The sequence below is a fragment of the Lynx rufus genome, unplaced genomic scaffold (assembly GCF_022079265.1).
Source record: "Lynx rufus isolate CCGP_SWC_20201006 ecotype Redwood Valley unplaced genomic scaffold, mLynRuf1.p SCAF_4, whole genome shotgun sequence".
NCBI lineage: Eukaryota > Metazoa > Chordata > Mammalia > Carnivora > Felidae > Lynx > Lynx rufus.
In genome coordinates, this window is record NW_025814856.1 from 106367043 (window position 1) to 106384315 (window position 17273).

The following is a 17273-nucleotide window of genomic DNA, read 5'->3' on the forward strand; positions in this document are numbered from 1 at the left end:
AACAGGAGATTTGTTTCTAATCCAATATCTGGTGTTCAGCTACTAGGTGAAGTTAAATGATTTACTATTTACTTTCTTCAATTTCTTTATCCTGAAGAGTCCTTATATTACGTATTGTAAGTGGTTATATTTAGCAAATCTATTACCATTTCTATAGATAAGAAGTAGAAAATATATTCAATTTTTGTTTTTGCCAGCTTTTGATGTTTGGATTGAAATCTATTCATCTCCAGATTATCACAATGTTTTCATCTCATAGTTGTAGAGATGTAGAAATAATAAATATGCCTTGGCGTTGCCTTATTTTGGGAAGCATTTAAATGTACATCTCTTCACCTTCTGAACAAGATCCAAAACGTTTCAGAAACAAATATATCACTAAACATCTGTAGTGTTGGTGCTCTTGAAAAAAGTAATTTTTATAAATGATGGCATACACAAGGACTTTGTTGTGTTTTTCTCTTTTGGAGATGTAGATGAACAGCCTTATCTGTTTATACTTTCTGGAAGCAGAGAGTGGTACAGTATGGTGATGTTTCCCCTGAGAAGAAACTGCTCAGGGTGCTGTGTCTGGAGAAAAAGATTCTTAAGTCAGCAGGAAAACTGTGCTTGATTTGCATTAACCTATATTTTCTGTTAATCATCATGCCTTCTGTGCTTCATTTTTAATTTGTTTTTTGTTTTGTTTTCAAAAAGGAAAATAACACATGTGGAAATACAGCCTTCTTTCACTGCACCCTTTATTACGTTTCTTTTATCCCCCCTGCCCCCCAGATCCGAGTCTCTCAAGGCAAAGAGCCTGCTCACCTGCTGAGTTTGTTCAAAGACAAACCGCTCATTATTTACAAGAACGGAACATCAAAGAAAGGAGGTCAGGCACCTGCTCCCCCTATACGCCTCTTTCAAGTCCGGAGAAACCTGGCATCTATCACCAGAATCATGGAGGTAATGTCACGCATTCAATGAAACATGCCCCGTTTACAGACTTCCCGGTGGACCTGAGCTATCAACAAATAGTAGTCTTCAAAAAATTGGCAAATTCCTTTTATTTCGATAGTTAATCCATTGTTCACAATAACAAATTGCTAAAAGCAGGAGAACCAAGTTAGCTCCAGATATCAGGCCTGTCACACTTTTCACCAAAACAAATACATTTTAAGAGTAATGTAACAAATCAAACGGTCAAAGGCCCGAGGAAGCTGCAACTTTGTCTTGAAAGGCCTGGAGGAAGATGGATGGCATGTAATGGCCAGGTGGTCATAGTGGGGAAATCCAAGAGGGAGAGCCCGTGTTTGTGTAGGTGTAACAGCTGTGGAAGGTAAGCTTCATCACACATGGGGCCAGAACCATAACTCAACGAGCCACATAAGCTGTCTCTGACAGCAACTGTGAAAGAAATCAAACCCCATATCACAGGTCATAAGACAAGAAGACCTCCAGGTATGGACAAGGCTGGCAGGCATGGGTGTTTACATGGCTGGTGTTTTCATCACTTTTCATCATCCAGACCCTTCAGTCACCATTGAAATCCAAGTCTCCCCAGTCAGCCCTAAACTGCCCTGCACATTCTGTACTCCCCACACCTGGACCCACCTGCGAACCCTTCCCCTTCACACAAACCATTCAGCTGAGCCGTTGAAGCTAGGTGGGTCATAGCATCCCCCCATTACAATCTGTTCCCTATATCACCCTCCCCCTTTTTGCACTATGGCTGTCCTCTGAGGACATTGCCCATACAGCCCTCTTAAGTGGCAGGTGTTTTTCCCCAGTGCCCTCTTACCAGACATGGGGGCGGCTGGAGTATCCTCCTTGCTCAGCCTTGGCTGTTTGACTTTTGTCCCTCTTATCAGACTCTCCCTCCCTCAGCTTCCTTGTGCTGTTGTCCATGGAGCTGCCAGTCCTTCCCCTCTTATTCTTTGGTGGTTTCAGCCATTGTTGGACTATGTCCATCACTCTGGCTTCTCTCATCCAACAGTCTTATTGTTGACCCCTTTTATCTCACACTCATGTGGTCCTGTACTAAACCTTGCCATTGACAATCACTTTAGCACCTCAGAAATCTGTTTCAGACATCTAATCTCTGACAACCATCTGCTGTCATTTGGCCCCTTTACTCTAGGATGCATATCCCAGCAATCTCAAACCTGAATCCGTGCACCCCCTCCATCCATCACACCCTTCATATCCTCCACTTTCCAGATCTCTCCTTTGAGAACTGAGTCAGAGTTTCAGAGAACATAAACGTAATCACACAAGAGTCACTTATCTACTCCCCAAGTTCACCATTGTGCCTGCATCTGTTCATATATATTCTCCTTCTTGCCTGTTTTGTGGAATACATTTGTTTATTTATATTTAACAATTCATAGATATTTTATAACAGTTACTTATATATAAATACTAAATTATTTTATAAATTGATATTGATATACCCATATCCATAAATTAACAATGCAAATTAATGTTTGTAAAAAGTAATATATTGGTAAATAAATTAATACATGTTTATTACATAAACAAACAAAATGTGACTTCTGTCCTAAGGCTGAATTCTTACCACCTGTCACCACCAGCTTCTGTCCAGAACCTCCCACCCTCTTGCCTTCCTACGGGCTTCCTTGGATTCCACTCTGTCCCGTGTTCTTATCTCACTTCCCATTCATCATTATGGCTGGCAGTAATCTCCTTTCTCTTCTCTGTCATCGGTGTATTCTTCTCTTCTGGATTATTTACTTCACAATACAAGCATACCTTCAAAACACTCCCATCTTCCTTTAAAAACTATCTTTTGACCCCGATCCTGCCAGCTACCGTATCCTTTCTCTGTCCTCCTTAAGAGCACAGATCCTCAAAAGCATTGCCCTCGCTCACTCCCTATCCGTACACGTGTAAGCCTCTTCTCTGTAAAGCCGTTCTCCTCAGGCATCCATTCCCACCACGCCTATGCTGTTGCCAGTGCAACAGTTGCCAGTTGCCAGTGCCCCCCATTCACCATCTTTTCGGACCCCTTTACTTAACCTTCCATTAGCCTTTGCAACAGTTGCCCTTCCCTGGCTTCTTGAAACACTATTATTTTTATTTTATTTTTTTCACCAGGCCTCTGAAGCCACTTACAAGATTTCTTCCAAACTTCTAAAGAGTGTTTTTGTTCCACTTCTCATACTAAACCAGTTTCTGCTTCTCCTCTGCTGTGTGTCCTCCAAGCCCCCTAAGGCTCAGTCTTGGCCCTCTCCATGACGATCGCATTCAGTCATATCATTTAAATGCTATCATGTACACTGATCTCATCCAGAACATTCTGTACACGGGATCTGATGTGTTCAATGATGACTAATTATTATTTTTTTTAATCTATCTAATTAACCATTAAGCTCTCATCTATAGGTACACTCAGCTGATGTCAGATAGAAGAGTTGACAAGAATCCTTGCATTCCTGGTCTCTTCCTTGCACATCTTTATGAGACATGCAAGCTCCCTGTGATGTGGTTCCTTTGTGTCCTTTCAGCCTCTGAAACTGGCCTTCACATTCCTAGGCTCTCTGAAATGTGCTAGTCAAAACCATGTTTGTGAGGCTTTCTGTTTTCATCTCCTGGGACGCTAATGCTTTATAATGTTCTATTTTGGAACTACCTCTCTGATGTCACACTAGCCCCTGTGTGGGCCTGTTGCCCCCTGTCTGTCATCCAACCTCTTTCTTCTGTACCAATAAAGAGACATTTGGATGAGAAATTGGAAGTCCTGATTCCTATCAATCTCCATCATCACATCTGATAGATTCCTTTGACTGTTGGTCCAAGAGACCTTGTTCCTACTGAAAAAGGATGATAACCACTTCCCTGAATGTTACCAACCCCTGGAACACATCTTTAACATTTCCAACAGATTGTGTGTCAACTATATTTTAATTAAAAAACAAATAAAAAACAGAACTTCCAATGATTCCTTCCTCCTCTGGGGCGCTCTCTGGGGATAGGGCCCTGGCAAACCTGGTGAAATCCAGCTCTCCATGTTAGTTGATGGCACTTCAACCCAGTTGGCCAGGTGCCAGCATTTGGCAGCTGAGCATCACCTCCTTCTTGAAACGCTCTCTGCACTTGGCCTTGAGAACACCACACTTGGGTGTTCTTCCTCTCTCATGGTTGTTCCATCTCAGTCTTTCTCACTGGTTCTTCTTCATCACATTGAGCCCCACAGTTGTGCAGGAAGTCATACTGTCAGTGACACAGTCATGCGGTCAGACAGGTTCTCACAGAGTCTGACACAGAGTCCCAGAATCACAAGGTCATAGGCAGGAAAACACCCATCCTGGGACCCTTGGGCTCACTAGCAGGCCCGACACTGCACATGCTTGCCCTGCCCCGAGGTTCCACGTCCAGCCTCACCCTCAGGTGAGAGTCTGGGCCCGTCTGGGTCCTTCTCACTCCTCTGTGGCCATAGGGAGCACAACTGTGCTCACCTGGCCAGTCCCTGAGAGTGGCCATGGCTTTGTGGTTGAAAGGAAGGGGCATGTCAGTGCTGTGTTTTTAATCTGCTATAGTCTTTTATAATTTGACTTATGATTTATCTGAGCCTGGAAAACCTTTTAGTGAATTTGCATTGTTATCTCTTTGCCAACATTGGACTCCAGTTCTGATTTTATGATTCCTAGGTGTCCTTTGTAAGTTTTTGGTGTTTGTTTTTTTTTATTTCAGTATGATTAACATACAGTGTTATATTAATTCCAGGTATACAATATAGTGATTCACCAGTTCCATACATTACTCAGGGCTCATCAAGATAAGTGTACTCTTCATATCCTTTATATATTTTATCCATCCTTCCCCTCTTCCCTCTGGTGATAATCAGTTTGTCCTCTGTAGTTAAAGGTCTGTTTTTTTTGGTTTGTCTCTTTTTTCCCTTTGTTCATTTGTTTTAATCCACTTATGAATGGAATTATATGGTGTATGTCTTTCTCTCACTGGCTTATTTCACTTAGTATTATACTCTGTAGCTCCATCTATGTTGTTGCAAATGACAAGATTTCGTTGCTTTTTAGACTCAGTAATATATATAGCTGGAAGTTTTATACACACACACACACACACACACACACACACACAGTCACTTCTTTATTATCCATTCATCTATTGATGGACACTTGGGCTGCTTCCATAATCTGGCCATTGTAAATGCTGCCTCAGTAAATATAGGCATGTATATATCCTTTTGAATTTGTGTTTCTCATGTTCTTCGGGTGAATACCCAATAGTACAATTACTGGATCATAGTGTAGTTCTATTTTTAGGTTTTTGAAGAACCTCCATACTGTCTACACAGTGGCTGCACCAGTTTGCATTCCCACCAACAGTGCAGGAGGGTTCCCCTTTCTCCACATCCTTGCCACTATTTGTTCTTTCTTGTGCTGTTGATATTAGCCATTCTTATAGGTGTGAGGTGATACCTCATCGTGGTTTTGATTTGCATTTCCCTGATAATGAGTGATGTGGAGCATTCCTTCATGTGTCTGTTGGCCACCTAAATGTCTTCTTTGGAAAAATGTCTGTTCATGTCTTCTGCTCATTTTTAATTGGATTATTTGTATTTTTTGGTGTTGGGTTATATAAGTTCTTTATGTATTTTTGATACTAACTCTTTATTGGATATGTCACTTGCAAATATCTTCTCCCATTCAGTCGGCTGTCTTAATTTTGTTGGTCATGTCCTCTGCTGTGCAGAAGTTTTTATTTTGATGTAGTGCCAGGGGCGCCTGGGTGGCGCAGTCGGTTAAGCGTCCGACTTCAGCCAGGTCACGATCTCGCGGTCCGGGAGTTCGAGCCCCGCGTCAGGCTCTGGGCTGATGGCTCAGAGCCTGGAGCCTGTTTCCGATTCTGTGTCTCCCTCTCTCTCTGCCCCTCTCCCGTTCATGCTCTGTCTCTCTCTGTCCCAAAAATAAATAAACGTTGAAAAAAAAAAATTTAAAAAAAAAAAAAAAAAAGATGTAGTGCCAATAGTTTTGCTTTTGTTTCCCTTGCCTCAGAGACATATGTAGAAAGATGTTGCTGTTGCCAATGTCAGAGAAATGACTGCCTATGCTCTCTTCTGGGATTTGTATAGTTTCAGGTCTTACATTTGGATCCTTAAACCATTTTGAGTTAATTTTTGTGTATGGTGTAAGAAAGTGGTCCAGTTTCATTATTTTGCATTCTCGATGCATTTCTGCATCTTCTATTTTGTATCATTTGCATGTTGCTGTCCAGTTTTCCCAACACCATTTGTTGAAGAGACTGTCTTTTTCCCATTGCATATTCTTGCCTCCTTTCTCAAAGATTAAGTGACCATATAATTGTGGGTTCATTTCTGGGTTTTCCATGTTAGTTGATCTAGGTGTCTATTTATGTGCCAGTACCATACTGTTTTGATTGCTACAGCTTTGTGATATAACTTGAAGTCTGGAATTGTGATATCTCTAGTTTTGTTTTTCTTTTCCAAGATTGCTTTGGCTCTTCAGCGTCTTTTGTGGTTCCATACAAACTTTAGGATTGTCTGTTTTAGTTCTGTGAAAAATGCTGTCGGTATTTTCATAGGGATTGCATTAAGTCTGTAGACTGCTTTGGAAAGGTTTCCTTTTGATTATTTGAAAAACCCCTTTAAGTTGGGGAAAGAAAAACTGAACATCTTTTGCTTTATGTGTGTCATTTGTGTACATTACACCCACTTTCCACCATCATTTATAGCCTATACTTGTTCTTATGATTTCTTTGAATATCATTTTTGTTACTTATCACTTACATTTGGGTAATTTTATTTGTAGAGCCCTATGCTTGTCTGGGGGCAGATAAGCATTCTAAAGGGACACAGAGAAAAGTGCTACTAATGTTTCTTTTTTTAAAAAAGTGTTTATTTATTTTGAAGCAGACAGAGAGCTCTAGCAGGAGAGGGGGAAAGAGAAAGGGAGAGAGAGAGAGAGACAGAGAGAGAGAGAGAGAGAGAGAATCCCAGGCAGGCTCTTCACTGTCAGCACAGAGCCCAACATGGGGCTTGATCTCACAAACCGTGAGATCATGACCTGAGTGGAAACCAAAAATGGGACCCTTAAGCGACTAAGCCACCCAGCTGCCCCCAATGTTTCTAATACCGTAGTGGTGTCCTAGTGCCACCCTGGGATCATGACAAAAGGCAAAGGATGGTTTGTCCCTGTCACAGCTTCTCAGGCATGTTTATTGAAGGAACAGCAATGAATTTGAACCACTGTGTTATTTTTCTTTATACTCTAGGTAGATGTTGATGCACATTCCTTGAATTCCAATGATGTTTTTGTCTTGAAACTGCGGCAAAACAATGGCTACATCTGGATAGGAAGAGGTGCTAGCCAGGAGGAGGAGAAAGGAGCAGAGTATGTAGTGAGTGTCCTCAAATGCAGAACCACAAGGATTCGGGAAGGCAGGGAACCAGGTGTGTACTGTGGGGAGAAGGACAGCAGCCAGCATTTCTATTTGGTATCATTGCTAATCATGTATTTATTTATTTTGATAAATAGGGCCTTTGTAATGGTTACAGGGCATTAAAAATCCTTCCATTAGTTGCAAAAGTGGGTGATGGTACCTGTCATATTTAAGTAATTTCTTAACATTAAAGTCAAGGTTAATGTAAAGCAATACCAACTCCATGCTCCTGGAAAAGCATTCAGTAACTCATTGTATTTTTCACAGAGGAGTTTTGGAATTCCCTTGGAGGGAAAAAAGGCTACCAGACTTCTCCACTGCTAGAAACCCAGGCAGAAGACCATCCACCTCGGCTTTATGGCTGCTCTAACAAAACTGGAAGATTCATTGTGAGTGTCTTGCAGAACATGGGAGTAGAACTGAACGACCTTGGGAGAGGCATTCTGGTGTGGCTCTGACACTTTTTAGCCATGTTAGTGCTCTGATTCTCAGTTTTAGCTTGCTTGTCTGCAAACAGGTGATAATCTTAGCTCTATGCGGGGTCGCTTTAAGAGTCAATGAGTCAGTGATGTGGGGCATTGGAGTGGCTCAGTTGGCTAAGCCTCCGACTCTTGATTTCGGCTCAGGTCACGATCTCATGGTTTGTGAGAAAGAGCCCCATGTTGGGCTCTGCGCTGACAGTGCAGAGCCTGCGTGGAATTCTCACTCTCCCTCTCTGTCTCTGTCTGTCTCTCTCTCTGCCCCTACCCCATGTGCATGCATGCACACACACTCTCTCTCAAAATTATTAAATAAACATTCTTAAAAAAAAGAGTCAATGATGTAATGGATGTGAAAGCATAGGAATACTGTAAAGTACTATATAAATCAAACTGCTCATAAAAATATCAGCTGCTTTGCACCTGTGTCAACATGAGGTTGTTGTGATACGAATATGCATATGGTTGGATTTACTAATTTAATAATTTGATACTTTCTGTGGGAAACCATAGTGGTTTGTGATCAGACTATGTCAGTTTTGCACTTCAATTTCCCAGGGATTAAAAGTTTCACCACATTGACTGAATAAAAATATTATGGAAATATTATGATCATTGAGCAGAATCAGAGAAAGCTATACATGCACCTGCAAATTAACTGAAATCAGCAAAAATGTTTTATTTCATTCACAGGCTTTAAGTTCCAGATGTTTCAAAGTAAAAGTATTTGTGTACAAGACTGATTTTATACTGGGCTCCAAAATATTTTGGAGTGCAGCCCCTCATCTCATTCCAACCATAAAAATTTGGTTTTCTCTGTTTGACATGTGAGGGCTTCGTGTAAATTTTTTATTTAAAGGACAAACTTCTTTCCTATATAAAATTTGATCTCAAGGTTTGGTCACCATGTCCTGGTGAATACAAGCTTTGTTTTTCAATACACACACACACACACACACACACATGAAAATTGCCTAAGTCTTTTCCCAGGTACATTGCTTGCTAGAAATAAAATGTTTTGGGGCGCCTGGGTGGCTCAGTTGGTTAAGTGTCTGACTTATCCTCCAGTCATATCTCACAGTTCACGAATTTGAGCCCCACATCAGGCTCTGTGCTGACAAGTCAGAACCTAGAGCCTGCTTCGGATTCTATGTTTCCTACTCTCTGCCCCTCCCCCTCTTGTTCTCTCTCTCTCTCTCTCTCTCTCTCTCAAAAATAAATAGACATTAAAAAAATTATTGAAAGAGTGCTTTGAAGAAGAAACTGCTCATGTTCACTTGAAACAGTGAAGTGATTTGACCTAAATATTAAAGGTTTAAATTAAAATTAGAGTTTTGATAAATATTTGGCTGTTGGGCACCATAGTTGCTCACCTACTTTCTAGGAAATCCCTGTATTTTAGAAACTTGTTAGAAAAAAATCTATTTTACTCTTTTGACTGTTAATTTTATGTGGCATCCAACTAACTTCTTATTCAACTAATCCTTCTATAATTTCTTAGTATGGTTTGCTCACATAGCTAAAATTAACATGCTCACATTGCTAAAATTAAATGAAGATATATTTTACAAAAATAATATCTAGGCTTTGTTCTCAGTCAGTCTTGAAAAAATCTATTAGTTTTTGTGGGTTTTTTTTTGTCATGAACATATTTAAAGGAAATACACTTTTTCTCTACACCTACTCATTTTCTTGTTTGATTTTTGGAACTCTGGCTATTCTCTTCACAATTTAAGGAAAAGTAGTGTCACTAACAAGTTTTTGATCTTATCATCACAAGCTGAAAGCTGGCTTTAGACTAGATTTGCATAAAATAGCAGAGCATGTTGCTTAAAAGCACAAGTTTTAGAACCAGTCTGCAGGTACAGTATCACTTACTTACTGGCTGTGTGACCTTAGGCTAGTTATTTACCTTCTCTGTGCTGTAGTTTTCTCATCTATAAAATGGGGATAATCCTAGTATCTACTATATAGTGTTGTTGTGAATATTAAATCAGTTCTTGCATATAAAGGATTAGAATAGTGCCTGACATGGAGTAAATGATATTTTAGGTTTTTGCTTTTATAAATCATTATGTGGTTGGTAAAAATTCTGTAAGAACAATATAAACTAACTTTTTGCTTTTGGTAAATAGTTTTTGTTTGTTTGTTTTTTATATGACAGTCCAGAATCTCATCAGATTACGACAAGTGTGTATTCTGCTCAGAGAGCTCCAGGTTGCCTGGGGCCAGCTTTACTTAGGCTGGGCCCAGCTGGGAGATTCTCCTTTGGGCTGTGGTTCCATTGATGCCTGTTTTTCCCATGACTCAGCCCAGGAGTACAAGAGGGCCCTTGATGAGTCAAATTTACTAATTGACTTGGCCAAAGACAAGGTTACCTCCACTTACTGGACTGTACCACAAAGTCACACAGCAGAGGGACTAGAGTCCAATCTACCACACCTTCCTAAATATCAGGAGAGTTCTTTATCCAGAATCCTTTAAACTTTGTGAACTTCAGATTAATACCTGCCCACTGGTAGTGGGTGCGTTAAACTAACCCTCCCGAGTATCCTTTGATGTTAACTATAGAGAACAGAATTTAACACATTTAAAATAATAATGATAAAACTTTGCTTACAGAATATTATGTCGTATCATCTTGTCAAAAATTGTCAACTTAAAAAATGACCAGACCTACTGATCTTATTAAAATAATCTTGGCCTACAATATAAAAGACAGCTTAATACTTAGACCATAAACTCAAATACCTTTAGGGACTACAAAGGTGACAGAAATCCGTGAAGCAGCTTGTCACAAGGACTGTCATAGAGCTTGTCATAGAGCTGTGGTCAGACTGTTTGTAGCCTACCTAGGAAATTCAGGTGCAGTGTTGATATTAAGTACTGTGCTTCCCAGACAAGATTCCATCAGTTTGTGATATATGACTAAACAGATAAACAATTTTTTAAATCTTTATTACCCACGTCACATCATGCCAGAGTGGCTAAAATGAACAAATCAGGAGACTATAGATGCTGGAGAGGATGTGGAGAAACGGGAACCCTCTTGCACTGTTGGTGGGAATGCAAACTGGTGCAGCCACTCTGGAAAACAGAGTGGAGGTTCCTCAAAAAATTAAAAATAGATCTACCCTATGACCCACCAATAGCACTGCTAGGAATTTACCCAAGGGATACAGGAGTGCTGATGCATAGGGGCACTTGCACCCCAATGTTTATAGCAGCACTTTCAACAATAGCCAAATTATGGAAAGAGCCTAAGTGTCCATCAACTGATGAATGGATAAAGAATTTTGGTTTATAAACACAATGGAATAGTACGTGGCCATGAGAAAGAATGAAATATGGCCTTTTGTAGCAATGTGGATGGAACTGGAGAGTGTTATGCTAAGTGAAATAAGTCATGCAGAAAAAACAGATACCATATGTTTTCACTCTTATGTGGATCCTGAGAAACTTAACAGAAGACCATGGGGGAGGAGAAGGGGGAAAAAAGTTAAAGAGGGAGGGAGGCAAACCATAAGAGACTCTTAAAAACTGAGAATAAACTGAGGTTGATGGGGGGTGGAAGGAGGGGAGGGTGGGTGATGGGCATTGAGGAGGGCACCTGTTGGGATGAGCACTGGGTGTTGTATAGAAACCAATTTGACAATAAATTTCATATTAAAAAATAAAAATTAAAAAAATAATCTTTATTACCCCAAAAAACAAAAAAAACTAACTAGCAAACTTTATTTTTGTGGTGCTCCAAAAGAATACAATACATTCATATCCTATATATTAGAAAAATTACTGCTCTACTGTTGGATCATAAAGTTTCTTCATACATTTCAGATTGAAGAAGTTCCAGGAGAGTTTACCCAGGATGATTTGGCAGAAGATGATGTCATGTTACTGGATGCTTGGGAACAGGTAAAACTATATTTGATGGTAAGAAGAGAGTGTGCTTATAGCTGGGAACTCACAAAACCAGCTTTGAAAAATGGCAAGTCTAATAATAAATGGACCTATGGATTTAGGCTGTGTTTGAAAAAGACCCAACACAGTCTGGCAAAAGGTAAAACTGGTGCTTGTAGCAAATTTATTTCCTAATGTGGAAATAATTCTATGGCTACCATCTGTGGCTGTATAGTTTTAGGAAAAGAAAAAAAAAACCCACTACTATTTTTCATTTCACTCCTAACTTATTCATGCATTCATCTCTTCATTTAACTAATAAATGCATTAGTGGGTACAATGCCATGGAGGTGCAATGCCAAGAGGAAGACTGAGAGATTCAGAAGTTTTCTTGAAATCTGACATGAAGTCATAGGGGACCTTTCCCCTGGGGAAGAAACAGATGCAGGATAGTTTTGAATCTACACAGTAAAATACATTATTGTTATATATATCTTTTTTGGGAGACAACGAATGGGGATTTGGCATGCCATATCTGAGAGTTGGGTTTTGTGGGTTTTTTTTTAAACCTTTATGTAAACTGATTAAATAGTGAAAGGGAAAAATAAATATATTAGGAATTAAAGTGTATACAGCAATTATGAAACCCGCATCTGAATTAGGCCTAGTCTTAGAGTGAACCCTGCTAATTGTTACGTTCAGATCTGTTCTTAATTGCTAAAGCCATTTGTTTATTTCACACCTTAGCTTCTTGGTCTAGAAATAATCATATTTGAATTTGGCACCTAACTACAGATTCTCCCCAGGTGAATGGATCACTTATTTATAGATATGAAATTTATTTTTTTAAATTTTTTTGTTAATGCTTATTTAGTTTTGAGAGACAGAGAGAGACAGAGCATGAGTGGGGGAGGGACAGAGAGAGAGAGGGAGACACAGAATCCGAAGCAGGCTCCAGGCTTTGAGCTGACAGCACAGAGCCCGACACAGGGCTTGCACTCACAAACTGCGAGATTGTGACCTGAGCCAAAGTTGGACATTTAACCGACTGAACCACCCAGGTTGCTCTAGATATGAAATTTAAAACCGCATGTCAAAACACCTTTGTGTGTTAAGAATTAAAATGAGAATGACATTTCCTTATTCAGAAGAATTTAATTCTCTCCATTTGTAGTCAATTCTATAGTCATGGATACTTTAGAATATTTCCCTTACTACATTTTATTTTTTTAATCACATTTTTCATTTATATTACCATGATGTCATGGTTTGTTCTGTGCCCTGCAAGCAAATATTTCAGTACTTTCAGTATGAATTAGAATACAACCAAAACTAATTTGACCAACATTTCTCTGCCAACAAGTTATTCTAAAGTGATTTAAGTATAAGGTAATTCAAGAGAATGCTTCAGCACTGAAGTTCCCAACCTACACATTTGACAAGAAGAATATGTACGGAATATATAATTACATCAGTTTAAAAAAAAAACTCAATATTTAAATACTAAACATTATAGCACTTTTACCAAAGTGTTACAGGATACAGTTTTATAGGTGTAAACTATAGGCTTAAGTCAAATATTCCTAAAGGGAGTCTGAGGTCCCCACAAACAAACTAAGCCTGGTCCTCCCCGGATAATACTAAAATGGAGGTAATGGCTGCCTTACATTCTCCAGGAGTGGGTACAGAAGATGGCCAATATGTTGTTTTGAGAAGGTCTATAAACTAGAAAATACTATGTAAACACGGAATATCAGGATGTGAAATCTGGAGTCAAACTGGCTGGCTCTCCATTTAGGTGTCTCCTAACACGGAAAACACTGGGAAAGTGGTGTAACTTCTCTTCACCTCCTTGTCCACATCCTTAACTCCAGGGCTTGTGGTGAAGAGTATAAATGAATGGTGTGTGAGAAGCACTTTCCTGAGGGCTTGCGCCGAATCAGTACTCCCCAAACACTACATATGATTATTGTTCCATTTTTCAGATTTTTATTTGGGTTGGCAAAGATGCCAATGAAGTCGAGAGAACAGAATCTCTGAAGTCTGGTAAGTGAGATCCCATGGAGGCTGTTACCCCGAATGGTTATGACTAAGTCCCTGACTGCTCTTCTCAGCACAGTTTTCAAAACTACACATTCAAACTGAGGAGACTCTAATAAGCTTTGACTTTCACAATAAAGAGTAATAGAAATTTTTTAAGCTGAAGAATTTCAGAATGAGAAAAATAGGTTATGTTAGCTAATGTAGAATATGGTTACATCAATTTGTGCTGAAAAATTTAAATTCACTGAAATAATATTTTATTGTTATTATTTAAATTCACTGAACTACTATTGAAACCTCTATAACTGTGATAACCTAGATCTTTTAAAATTCCTTTTGAGTAATGCTGTTCTTTCAGGCACAGCTGCTGTTTATTATTGAAAAGTATAAGAATAATTATGCCGTAAGGATTATTCTTTAAAGTTTGGTTTATTTTTAGGCAGTCATGAGACGCTCATGTGCAATCCATAGCAGTTGAGAGAAATCAATAAGGAATTGTTCATGTGGAACAGTATCTGGCTACTTTGGGGCAATGAACATTTGATCCATTACTTTAATTGGAAGACTTTTCATTCCGTCGTTATTTTAGGTTAATCAAAACTAACCGAATGTGTATGTCTCTGCATTTCTTTATAGCCAAAATGTACCTTGAGACAGACCCTTCTGGAAGAGACAAGAGGACACCAATTGTCATCGTAAAACAGGGCCATGAACCACCCACATTCACGGGCTGGTTCCTGGGCTGGGATTCCCACCGGTGGTAAACTGGTTTTTGTAGGAAAAACCAAACAAATATTATGGCGCAACTGTCCCATTGCTGTTTTGGGGGAAGGAAGGTTTTTGTTGTTTGTTGGACTTTAGAAAGTTAACTTTAGCCGTATGGCTATTGTTTTTGTGCCTAATATTGGTTTGAAATTCTTTTTAACTAGAATTTTCTTATGTTAGTATTTTAAAATAACCTAAAGTGAATTTTTGTTATGGACCAAGAGTAGCTCTGCTGGAAACTGGGATTTATATCTTTTTATATGAAATCTGTGCATAATCTAGGGGAGTTTATCAGGGAATTTTATAAATCAGGAGCCATTAGCCAAACTTTTTCTTTAATAAGCCAGAGAAGTAGCCGTAATGCCTTTGAGGCTATTCTCCTATGTGTTGTGTTCAAAAGGATAGTATATTTGTGGTGAGGTTGATGTTAAGGGGGGGCTTAAAAGTTTGTTGTTATTTTGCTTCTTCAGCCAATATGACTCTGACACCATTAACTCCCAAATGTCATTTCCTAAGAGCAACTTTACCATGTTTGCCTTTTTAAAAAACTTTGAAATCACAGCTTTTTCATGACAAAACAGTCTACCTAGATATACGTACTTGACAGTGCTTGTTTGATACCACAAAGGCTATGTACAAAAAAATTTATTCATGCTGTCTTTCATCATTAAAATAACCTCTTTTTGAAAGGGTTTTTTGTTGTGACATTTTATTCAAATATGACATGTAAATTAATTACACAATTAGTTTTAAGGTTAAATACTTTTATTCACAAATAAATACAAATTAATCTTTCTCTTAAAAAAAATTTTTAATGTTTATTTATTTTTGAGAGAGAGAGAGACAAAGCAGGGAGGGGCAGAGAGAGAGCGGGACACAGAATCCAAAGCAGGCTCCACGCTCTGAGCTGTCTGCACAGAGCCCAACACGGGGCTCAAATTCACAAATCATGAGATTATGACCTAAACCGAAGTCAGACACTTAACTGACTCAGCCACCCAGGCACTCCTCAAATTTAATATTTCTTATTCATCCTCATTAAGTGGTCAAAATTAAACAACCTTTCTAAAGTTACATAATTAAAAAAGATTTTAAATATATTGTGCATCTGAAACCTGGGCCCTGTTAAAAGATAAATTGAGGCATATTAAACATTTCAAGAGTTTATTTGAGCAAAAAATCCATCCAGATTGGGCAGTGCCAGACTAGAAGCAGTTAGGAGCACTCTACCAGAAGGAACTCAGGGAGAGACTTTTATAGAGAAAGAGTAAAGCAAAGAGTAAAGCAAAGTAAGGATATTACTGACTGGTTAGGCTTAAAGTCCAGTTGGCTGTTTGTGATTGGTTGTCCTCAGGTTTTGATTTTGTAACCTTGAGGCATTTACAGGCTTGAATTTGGGTTTGCTTACATAGGTCTCCACAGCATTAGAGCCACATCAGTCTAATGGCCTCCTTGTTTAAATCATTTAACAGACCCCCAAAAAAGGAGTTGGGGTAGAAGGTGGAGCTCCAATAAAGTAGAAGCCAACTTTGGAAGTGGGCCAGAAGGTGGCTCATTGAGGAGCAGAAGCTACATTTCCATGGAAAGGGGAATCAGAGCCAAGGAGTGATCTAAGATTCTCACACTCTCTCTGTGCGGAATGAATGGCGTGCGCATTTCAGACTGAGTCCTGGTGTGGGTTGGCGTGGAGAAGTGAGCCCAGTACCATTATGGCTGAAAAGTAAATAGTCTTGTGGGGACCTGCAGCTTGTGCGAGTGCTAAGGAAGCAATGAGAAGCCACGCTTCCAGGCACTGTTCATTCAGCACGTAATTTTATTACGCGTCTATTTGGTGTCAGGCACTATTCTAGGCACTTTGGATCCAACATGAATGAAACAAAGTCCAAACTGTCACAGAGTTTATATTCCAGGGAAGAAGCTAACAAAAACAAGTAGATACAGAGTCCCCACTTAGGCTCAGTCTTGCTTTCCATGGTTTCAGTTAACTGAGGTCAGCTGTGGTCAGGAAGCAGCTGATTCTCCTTCTGGTGCATATGCGGGAGGTCAATAGTAGCCTAACGCTACGACGCAGTGGCTACACCTTTTACTTCACTTCAATGCATCACGTAGGCATTTCATCATCTCACATCACCACAGGATGAAGGGTGAGTACAGTGCATTAAGGTATTTTGAGAGAGGGAAAGAAAGCCCATATTCACATAACTTTTATTACAGTATCTTGTTATAATTGTTCTATTATACTGTTATTGTTGGTATGCTCTTGCAAGAACTAATTTATAAATTAAAATTTATCAGAGCTATGTACGTATAGGAAAAAAACAGTATATATAGGGTTCTGTACTAACCATAGTTTCAGGCATCCACCAGGGATCTTGGAATATTCCCTGTGGCTAGGTTGAGGCCACTGTATATTATAAAATATATTAGAATATAAATTCTGTGGAGGGAAGATGTATAGGGAAGGAGGACAGGAGATCTTAGGTGAGAGGGGGGAAGAGTGCAATTTTAATAGGGTGGTTCCGGAAGTCCCTGTGAAGTAGATGATATTCAAACATGGAATAGACAGGGGGAGGGATGAATCTTGTGGTCACACCCAGGGACAAGGAATTCCAAGTGCACAGGTGCAGAGCTGGGAGCATTGTCTCATGCCTGAGTTCTAAAGAA

At 39.4% G+C, this 17273-nt stretch overlaps 1 protein-coding gene across 1 annotated transcript in view; it reads left to right on the forward strand.

The window, feature by feature from the left end:
- SCIN (scinderin) overlaps positions 1-15298 on the forward strand; it is an 80180-nt gene extending 64882 nt beyond the window's left edge. The window contains exons 11-16 of the mRNA XM_047095754.1: positions 775-945; positions 7255-7432; positions 7690-7811; positions 11739-11816; positions 13787-13847; positions 14481-15298. Coding sequence (XP_046951710.1) covers positions 775-945; positions 7255-7432; positions 7690-7811; positions 11739-11816; positions 13787-13847; positions 14481-14608 — 738 coding nt within the window. The 3' untranslated portion in view covers positions 14609-15298. The remainder of the gene's footprint in view (positions 1-774; positions 946-7254; positions 7433-7689; positions 7812-11738; positions 11817-13786; positions 13848-14480) is intronic.
- Positions 15299-17273: the final 1975 nt, after the last annotated feature.